This window comes from Helianthus annuus, chromosome 12 (genome assembly GCF_002127325.2).
Source record: "Helianthus annuus cultivar XRQ/B chromosome 12, HanXRQr2.0-SUNRISE, whole genome shotgun sequence".
In the NCBI taxonomy this organism is placed as follows: domain Eukaryota; kingdom Viridiplantae; phylum Streptophyta; class Magnoliopsida; order Asterales; family Asteraceae; genus Helianthus; species Helianthus annuus.
In genome coordinates, this window is record NC_035444.2 from 51,495,382 (window position 1) to 51,505,772 (window position 10,391).

Genomic DNA, 10,391 nt, shown 5'->3' on the forward strand with positions numbered 1-10,391 from the left:
CTTAACAGAGAAAACAAACTGAAGTTAGACCCAGGGACTATCCGGGAACAAAAAATGAAAACTTGGGGACTATTCAGGTAATTTTATAAAGTTGGGGACTATAGGTGAAAAAAGGCGAAACCACAGGGACTATCCGGGCATTTTTCTCCTTTTGAAAATGAGTTATTTGCTTTTTCAAAAAACTAATAAGTCAATAACTCATTTCCAAACCCAATCTCAAACACCCTGTATCATCATTATTAGTTAAGTGGGTATAAAATGTCCTTATTAGCTTGTTAAAAGACAATAGATACATTAAACATTATAAAGAAGCAAGACCTTTATGCATATATGAGTTGTAACTTTGGCTTAGGGTGTTTTTCAAAAAAAAATGGAATTTTCTTTTTTTAACCCTAAAGTTTTATTCTTTGACAATTTAAGTTTAAAGTTTTAATCTTTGTTTCCTTTTTAACCCTAAAGTTTTAATCTTTGACCATTTAAGTTTAAAGTTTTAGTCTTTGGTAATTTAACCCCTTTGATTAATTTGATTTTTCACTTCTAATTTAAAATTTTCCATCTTATACAATTTAACTCCTTAATTTGATTAATTTGATTTTTCACTTCTAATTCAAAAGTTTCCATCTTTTGCAATTTAACTACTTTGATTTTTTGACTTATGTGTTGTAATCTTGGCTTTGGGGTTTTTCAAAGAAAAAATGGTTATGCATATGGTTGTTGTAACCTTGAGTTTGGGGGTTGGTTTTGTTACTTTTCACCCAAAAATATTTCATAAATTACTTTTAACCCAAAACTATTTGTTTTTTTACTTTAAACACAAAACTTTTTAATCTGTCATCACAACTTTTTTTTACTTTCAACTTTGGTCCTTTATAGTTTTCATTTTCCGCAAATTTTTCGCTTTATGCTTCGTTCTAAATTTTGTGACTTAACACATCGCAACATGCGTCTTTGGTTTAATGGTTTTACGTTTCGTTCTAAATTTTGCGAGTTAATATGACGCAACGTGCGTGTGTGGGTGAACGTTTTTACATCGTCTATTTTTTTCTGTTTGGCAGGTTCAACATAACGTGCGCGTCTTAAATCGACTTAGTTATAACTAAAGAATCTCCGCCGCAATGCGGCGGGTCGTAATTCTAGTTATTAATAAACTTGCACATTTGTTTAATCTTAGGGGCTGTTTGGTAGCCTCTTAATGACCATTCAGATGCTACCTCTTAATGGTTTAAAACCTCTGAATGAATAAGAGATAACCTCAAGTCTGAATGGTTAAGAGGTAACATCTGAATGGTAAATCATCACATGTCACATTCTTCTACCTTTTCATTGGTAAAATTCTTACTGATTCCATTAAAAAGTAGCCTTTTAATAATCATTCAGAGACTACCAAACAGCCCTTAATTTATAATCAACAACCCTTCTTCGTCCCTCACACCATCACCTCCACCCCAGCAAACCATAACCACCACCACTTTCACAAACACAAACTACCACCACTATCGTAAAAGTCAACTATACAGCCCCAATTTCAAAACAGATACAATCTGATCTATTAAGACAATTATTATTAAGATCTTAAAAAAAGATTAATATGAACATAAAAATTAATAAAATTAAGAACATTGGTGGTCAAAGTACCAACATTTAGGTAGTGGTGGTAGAGAAAGATAATACTTCGCCGGAGCTTAACTTCTTTTTTACAACAAACAAACAATCAAAACCGCACCAATTGCAATCCCAACCACAACCCCAGTTGAAATTCCCAGTGAGTTGTCTGACGGGGTAGCTGGAGAACGAGAGGAAACCGTTGGTGGCGGTGACGACTACAGAGGTTACTGTGGTGGTAACGGAGGCTACCAGTGGTGGTGGTGGTGGTGGTTTGTGAAAGTGGTAGTGATAGTTTGTGAAGGTGGTGGTGGTTTTAAATGCCGAGGTGGTGATGGTTGATAGTTGAATAAGAAGTGAGGGTGGTGGTGAGGGCCCACATGGATTTAGTATTATTTTTTTTAGAAATATTAGATTTTAATAATTCTAACTATTCGTCGTTAGCCGCCAACAGTCCCAACATAAAAAATAATCACTAGTAGTCTGAACTATTGACATATTAGCCACCAATGGACCCTGACTAACAGAACCCTAACGTCGTTAGTCTCTGGTCGCCGGAAACCCTGGCCAGAAAAAGGTTTCTAAAGGTCTGATCTAAGGTTACAAAGAGGTTTTGGACGAAAATGTTAAGTTTTCCGGCCAAAAAGTTGAGTTTTCCGGATAAAAAGAAGTTTTCCGGCGAAAAAAAGAGTTTTCGGACGACTTCAATAATTAGGGTTTTTACTAGAAAAAGGTTCATAAAGGTCCGTAATAAGGTTACAAAGAGGTTTGGGATGAAACTGTTGAGTTTTCCGGCCAAAAACGTTTTTCCGGCGACCTGAGACCAACGGCGTTAGGTTCTGTTAGTTAGCGTTCATTGAAGGCCAATATGTTAATAGTTGGGACTGTCAGTGGTTATTTTTGAAGTTGACTGTTGACGGCCAACGACAAATAGTTGGGATTATTAAATCCAATATTCCCTTTTTTATTTGTGGTTTTTTATATTCTTTGTTTTAAGTTCAAGGGTAAATAAGTTATTTTACATGTATTTAACTGAAAAGTTAACGATGTTAGCTACTAAGGATTACACGTGTTACATTATTAGAACCATTGGTATCAGTTATGTGCTTATTGAAAGTTGAGGACATATTGTGCAAAATTTGCAAACCATAGGGAGCAATCAAACATTTAACTCGACAAAAGTATTTCGTATCAATTGTAAATAGCCTTGAGGTACGAAAAGGTATATATCCTAGAGACAATAGAAAATGTTAACTTACAATTGATAAATTACCCTAGTTATATTTCATATAATTGTAAATAGCCTTGAGGTACAAAAAGGTATACCCTAGAGACAATAGATGTTAAGTTACACTTGATCCTTGAGGTACAAAAAGGTATACCTTAGAGACAATAGAAGATGTTAAGTTACACTTGATAAATAACCCTAGTTATATTCCGTATAATTATAAATAGCCTTGAGGTACAAAAAGGTATACCCTAGAGAGAATAGATGTTTACACTTGATAAATAACCCTAGTTATACATATTGTTGGTGTCGAATTGTAGTCGATAACTAGTGTCATATGGACTTAGTGGATGAATTTACAAGGGAGTATGGGATTGTAGCTACATTTTTTAATACTAGAAACCAAAATGGTAGTTTGTGAATTGAGCTATTAATTAGGATTATCTTTTATAAAAATTATGTTATTTTATATATTTTTAATGCAACTCTACAATGATGTCTTAATTAAGACATCGAAATAAAAGTAAGGTAAATGAGCAACAAACTACGTCGTTAGCTTTTTTGTTATATAGCAAGACCAAGTCCTTTAAAAACTACATTCATATGTCTTAGATCATAATGTTACTATACATGACTCGTTGAACTTGACTAAGTAGTTCCATGGTCTTAGGCATAAGAAAACCAAAAGTATCAAATGCAAACACTATAAACCTGTGTTAGTTGCCAAAACACGCTTCCCCCTTTTTGGTCACTTTGCATGAAGGAGCCTTTAAAGTAGTCTGACCCAACACACGTTCTCCTTTTCGGTCACTTTGTATGAATTATCACTAAATTCATAATAGTAATTGGTTTTCTTTCAATCTCAAGTGAACCACTGCTTCTTAATGCCCACCTCCCATTAGTCTACTTTTATCATTTTTTTCTTTGAATCTCACGTTATATATCGAAAGCAGCGGTTGAATTGTGCTATCGTTTCATCACCAGACTCCATAGTGACGATTGAAGTGTCAAAGGTTGTGGAAATGTCGGACAGAGAAACAAACAAGCGACCGGAGGTCATCAAACAATAACCAAGCTAAACTGAACCGCGTTGTGCTGGCTAGTTTAAAAAGCCATGTTTGAGCCTAATATTAAGCTTGGTGTGTAAATTCTGAGCCAAGCAGAGCTGGTTTAGCTTGTAAACTAGGTAAATTTGAGTCATCCCTGGCTCAACACGATTCAGCTAATTTGACTAATATATCAAGAAATTCAAATATAATTCGAAATCGAATAACCAGGTTATGTCGTTAAAAATTCGCAAGTTTAAATTCAACTCAAAAACCAAATTTGATTCGAATAAAGACCCGAATTTACTGCACTTCAGGTTTTGGGTTTTCGATGATACTCCAGTGGTCCGTTTAGTGATCCAATTTTGCCGTTCAAAAAAAAAGCATCCAAAAATGTAATAAATACTTATAAACCTCTTGACTATATTATTAATTTGACAATATAGATTTTATAATCTTTTAATCAATTCAGTATTTTTTTTTTTCTATTTTGATAGATTGAGCCTGTACAAAAAGGCTATAACTTTTAAATCATAATGATTTTGACCTATTATCCTACCCACCCGATCCACCCATTTTGGCACCCCTATGCACAAGGCTCCTAGATGTCAACACAAATACGCCTATTATTGCGCAAAAACAATCTATCAGCACAGTAAAGGAACACAGCACACAATTTAGCAAACTCGTGATCAAAATAGTTATAAAGATAACGAAAGCTAAAAACTAATCTAGATTAGAATATAGTTTTGCCTCGCTAATTTATTAAACCAAATAAGGTCTATTGATACAAACACAAATACATGCCTTTCATTGCAGCAGCTCAGAAGATGCTATTTTGACCTGCAGCATTTTTATAAATCCAAACTCATCATAAGAAGATAATACGCCATAGACATGATGACTCTCATCACGGGTTCAATCTTTAGAGGATACAACAGTACATAATGTACACTCATAGCCCTTGTTCACGAGTGTGGCTCATTGTATATCTTGTTATCATCAGCTGAAATGTGAATCGGTTCACGTCATATATAATATGCTGATTATTAACACAAGAAGTCGGGATACTTGGGTCACATTATTAGAGTAAAATAAAAATAGGGCATAATTTCATACATCCCCTTCAAAACTTTGTATAATATTACCGAACAATAAATCATAATATCAAATATACCCTTTTTTAAACTTATGACATTTATACCCTTCCCTTGAAACACATGTTCCGGTTCGGCCAATTTTGCAAAAAGCTTTGGGTCGAACCGCTAACTACGGTTTCAAAACGACAAACCAAACCAACCTGGTTGGGTGGATGGTTTGACGGTTTGAATCAATTTTATTATTTTATTCTTTTATTCTTTTAGATAATCATTAGTTTGTACTAACAATTTTAAAATGCTAAAGATGGTTCGTGACTATAATACATATACAAACCCGCATATTCCAAAAATGATTACGATATATAAATAAATAAGTGTCAAACGGCCAGTTTGGTTTACATGGCAGGTTCCAAGTCTCAAACCGGATCAGACCATTATACCCGCCAAACGGCGAAAACCGAACCGTTTGGATTTCAAACCACAGCCAAGCCAACAGACTTGCTTCGGCTTTGGGCAATTCAGTCAATTTCAACAGCATTTGAACGCTTATTGTAAATTGAGTTTTGTGAAACACGTATATATGAAACTTTTAAGCGTTTTTGAATGGGTATATTTGATATCAATTTTTTGAATTGGCTAAAAATAAAACAACAGTAAATTTACCAGGATGAAAGAATTACCTTGCATGTGGTGGATCTTCTGTCAATGGAAGGGGTAATGGCTTATATGAGATCAATGGTGTGTAATTAAGCTCATAATGTACACTGACGGAACCAAAGATGTTGAATGTTCCAGCACTACTATGGGCAATTTCCGCATCAGAACACTTTTTAAACACCACTCGAGCCCAACCACTCTGCCTATCGACTTCAGTTTCTGACTCCATTAACGGCCCGAACCGTCTAAACATTTTATTTAATTGTATTTCTGAAGGAAAGTAACTTCCTTCAGCAAACTTCATCAAAACTTCTGTCGCCAAATTGTGCTGCCTCCTCTTTATAAGCTCTGATTGTTCGTTCGCCTCTATTTCATGATTACTACTAAAAAACCGCTTTTTGTTTGATCTGCGCGCCGGTTTCACAGGTGGTTTTTCATGTTCATAAACAACAACATGATGTCCACCTATATTGGGATTCACAAAACTGTGTGCTTTCATTGGATCCTGTGCCGCTACTGTTTCTGCATGCAGAGTTGGTCGTTTCTCTAAACCGTCAGAAATGGAATCAACAGCCTTTCGTTTTTTCGAACCATCTTCAGAATATGTTTCATTTATAATTTGTTCAGCTTCCAACAAATCTCCACATAACTGAAACTCGGCAAGCTGGCGGTGCCCTTTAAACCGACCATACGATGATAACTGAGCCTTAGCCATTGTGAGTTCCATTTTATCACTTTCACCATGTGGAACCGTTGCAAGTAGTCTCACATAATCCACAAGTTTATCAGGCTCAAACGAGTTTACACTTGCAGATTTGTCCAAACTTTGTATTCTACTTGATTCTTGCTTGATTCCTGAATTTTCTACAATCTGACATTTAATATTTTCATAGATGTCAGGAGGAATGCAGGAGCACGTGAGTCCTAATTCTACCCGCCTCGACACTTCTACCAAAGCACAATGAACGGCCTTATCAAAATCTTCGGAATGCATGTCTCTTTCTATTTGAGAAAAATATTCCCGAAACGGCTTCAAGGCTGTTGAATCGTTCCAACCAAAAGTTCGGTCTCCAAAATAAGCTACCAAAAAACAATCTTTTTTGTGATACTTCATTGCGTCTTCTGATGCAACAGAAGGATCAAATATTTGCCCCGGCCACCAAGGATGGCTCCTAACTTTACCCCACACCAGATCTGAAACCGAGAACTCACCTTCATGTTCAGGTGGATGGAAATAATGTGATTGCTTCAATGAAACGTGATTATGCTCAAATAACTCTGTTTCTTGCTTTTCAACGTTTGGGATATTAGTGGGGTCCATGCTTTGCTCACCTTCATGCACGGACGGTAATTCATCTTTCCAACCGAGTACTTCATCTATGTCCATCCCTGCGTCCTCTCCTCTATCCATCTGAGCTTCTTCATATGAAAACTCTGTATTTGTAGGTAAAACACCATGTGTGCCGTAAGTTTGGGGCTCACCGGTGCTTGGAACACCTACTGTGGAATCTTGATTTTCTTGAATTTTATCTGTTACATCATTTTCTTTCATGCTCTGATTTTCGATCAAAATCCCACCATCAGTTGAAACTTGCACATGGGAATCCAGTTCCGTATGAGCAGTTGTTACTTCATCAGCTTTACTGCATACAGCACCTTCATCATTTACTATTGTTGCATCGTCTTTACTTGTCGAGTCAACTTCAACTTTCTGGTCAACTTCACATGTTCCTGCATTAACTACCTCAGTCGATAAACTTTGATTATCAGGACAAACCAAACTAAGTTCAACAGAAACACTATCTTGAGCTTCATGTTTCTCTTCCGAACCCTCATCTACAACCACCACATCAACGTCCTCCAATCCGAGACTAGCCAAAGTCACTGCATGTGAAATCTTTGATGAACTTAAAGCATCATCTTTTACAGTCATTTCATCCATCACATGATCTCCGTCAGCCACTTCTTGAACAGAACCTTTTTCTAGATCCTCAGTTTTATCTTTTACAGCAATTTCTTCTTCAGTAACTTGAGGTTCGTCATCCATCTTAGAATCTTTAGATTTTGAAACATTATCTGTTCCAACTTCTATTGATTGTATGTTTTCTTCTTTGCTCATTTGATCAACTTCAGCTTTCTTATCAAAATCTTCAGCAGCATTTTCAACATCCATCTTGGAATCTTCAGACTCCGGAACCTTCGTGGAATCGTGAGTCTCAATAGCCAATTTGGAATCACCATTTCCAGATTTTTGAGCACCATCCGTTGTAGCTTCAACTGTTGACTGAAAACTCTCCTTGTTTGTTTGCTCAACTCCGTCTTCATTCTCTGTGTTTGTAGTGCGTACATGGACATTATCTTCACCCATTCCCCCATCAACCACCTCGGCCAATGAACTTTGATTATTAACATCATCTTCAGCTTTATCTTTTCCGACTAAACCCTCCTCTACCACTACCACAAGACCATTTTTATTATCAACATCATCTCCATCAGCCACAGCCACTACAACAGATTCGCTCACCTCAACGTCTTCAGGCTCTCTACTTAACGGTTCAGAATCCATTTTCGAATCCCCTACCACAGGCCCATTTCCAGGCTTCTGATCATCACAATCCACATTCTCTTGAATAACCTCACTACCTAACCGCTCAGGCACGTTTCCAGACTTCTGATCCATTCCTCCATCAACCACCTCGGCCAACGAACTTTGATTATTAACATCATCTTCAGCTTTATCTTTTCCGACTAAACCCTCCTCTACCACTACCGCAAGACCATTTTTATTATCAACATCATCTCCATCAGCCACTACTACAACAGATTCGCTCACCTCAACGTCTTCAAGCTCTCTACTTAACGGTTCAGAAGCCATTTTCGAATCCCCTACCACAGGCCCGTTTCCAGGCTTCTGATCATCACAATCCACATTCTCTTGAATAACCTCACTACCTAACCGTTCAGTCCCGTTTCCAGACTTCTGATCATCACCATCCGACCCGTTCACAGTCGCCACATTCTCTCGAACAACCTCATTAACCACCTCCTCAGTCACCACCACCTCAACTTTCTCTTTAACCACAGCAACAACTTCCATAACCGTTTTAGAACCACCAACCACCGACCCAATTCCAGACTTCTTATCATCACAATCCGACTCAATAACCTCTTTAACTACCTCCACACTCTCCTCACTCACCACCACCTCAACTTTCTCCGAATTTCCAACTATACTTTCAACCCGATCATCACTAACTTCTTTAACCACAGCAACATCTTCCATAACCTGATCGCGAGTCACTGTTTCTCTGTCTAAGTCCTCTTTCACATCAGCAGTTACAACATCCACCATCGTATCATCAATTTTCACATCAGTTGAAGTAGAATCAACAGTGACAGTAGACTCCTTAACACTCAACAACAGATCATCCGTTTGTTCTTTCATATTTCAGAGTGTAATACGATCAGATCAACTATAATTAGTAGCAATTAACTACGTGTATACCTAGAGATCCAAAATCAAGCAATTAAAACCCTAATTATGTATCAGAATTGTTGGTATAAGTTGAGTAACGTAGGAGAAAGAAGTAAAGAAAAACGAAACCCTAGGATCGGAGACAGAGTACCGTACCTTATGTAAGCCCTCAGAGCTGGTTTGGTTGAGATGGGTTTTTTGAGCTAGGGTTAAAGTTTCTGAATCCAAAGAGAATGTAGTAATCCGGATTTTTAGAATTTGTCTTTTTTTTTTCTTTAAAAGCTTTTTTTTTTTTTTGAAAGTTAACTATTATTCACAAGCACACCCTCAACCGAGGGCAGCCAACAACAACAAACCCATTACAACAAATTAAACGAGCACCAGTCGTTCCAACTAACGCTTTTATTGTTCGATCTATTATGATACCAAAAGAAACCTAAAACTTTAACTTCTTGAAAAATCTCTATAATCTCTTTTCTATTGTTATTGAATCTCCTATCATTTCTAGCCTTCCACACGCACCAACAAGCAACCGAGACAATACCTTGAAAAGCTTCTTTAGCCTTCCGCTCCAGCCCCGCATGCTCATGAACTGTCATAAGATCCCTTATGGAGAAAGCGAAAATGGGGCTTATTTTGCACCACTTACTAATAAGATACCAAACACTCGAGGCAATCTGAAAATGTTACTAGTGACCAGGGACTAAAAGGATACACTACATGAGAATTTGGTATCAAATACCAATTCTGTCTTCATACCGTCCCGATTTCGAAGATACTGTACCGAGTTTTTTTGGTACCAGAAATGGTATTCACTTTTTGGCATTTTCGGGATCGGTACCGGTTCGGTACGTTACCGGTAAAATACCGAATTTTACTTTCAAATATCGCTACCGTACCGTACCGACATGTTTCGGTATCGGTATCGGTACCCAATTTTGGCGAAATTTGGGATCAGGATTTTCAGGATCGGAACGATATCGGAACGAGATCGGGATTTGCTCATCCCTAGCATACACCATATCTTCCCTAAATATTTTGGGTGACTTGCTTGTATTATTATATTTTTATGAATTTTTGTAGGGAAGGAAAAAGAAAATGTTAGTGTGTTAATATATGGGAACATTTTTCATCCTTATTAATTTTTTAATATTTATTTAAAAGTGGTTATAAGTGTAGGAGAGAAAAAAATATTGATAAACTAAAGGTGTATATGGGTCGGTTTTGGTCTAAAACCATAACTGAGAGATCGTTAATGGAAAACCATAATCATAAGTGACTGG

General features: G+C 36.9%; 1 protein-coding gene across 1 annotated transcript; it reads right to left on the reverse strand.

The window, feature by feature from the left end:
- Nucleotides 1-4,532: 4,532 nt before the first annotated feature.
- On the reverse strand, nt 4,533-9,388 carry LOC110894943. Its single transcript, XM_022142197.2, has 3 exons — nt 9,265-9,388; nt 5,657-9,138; nt 4,533-4,882 (listed from the first exon to the last, which is right to left on the reverse strand). Exons 2-3 carry the CDS (start codon nt 9,076-9,078, stop codon nt 4,879-4,881), a joined length of 3,426 nt encoding a protein of 1,141 aa, XP_021997889.1. The 5' UTR covers nt 9,079-9,138; nt 9,265-9,388; the 3' UTR covers nt 4,533-4,878.
- Nucleotides 9,389-10,391: the final 1,003 nt, after the last annotated feature.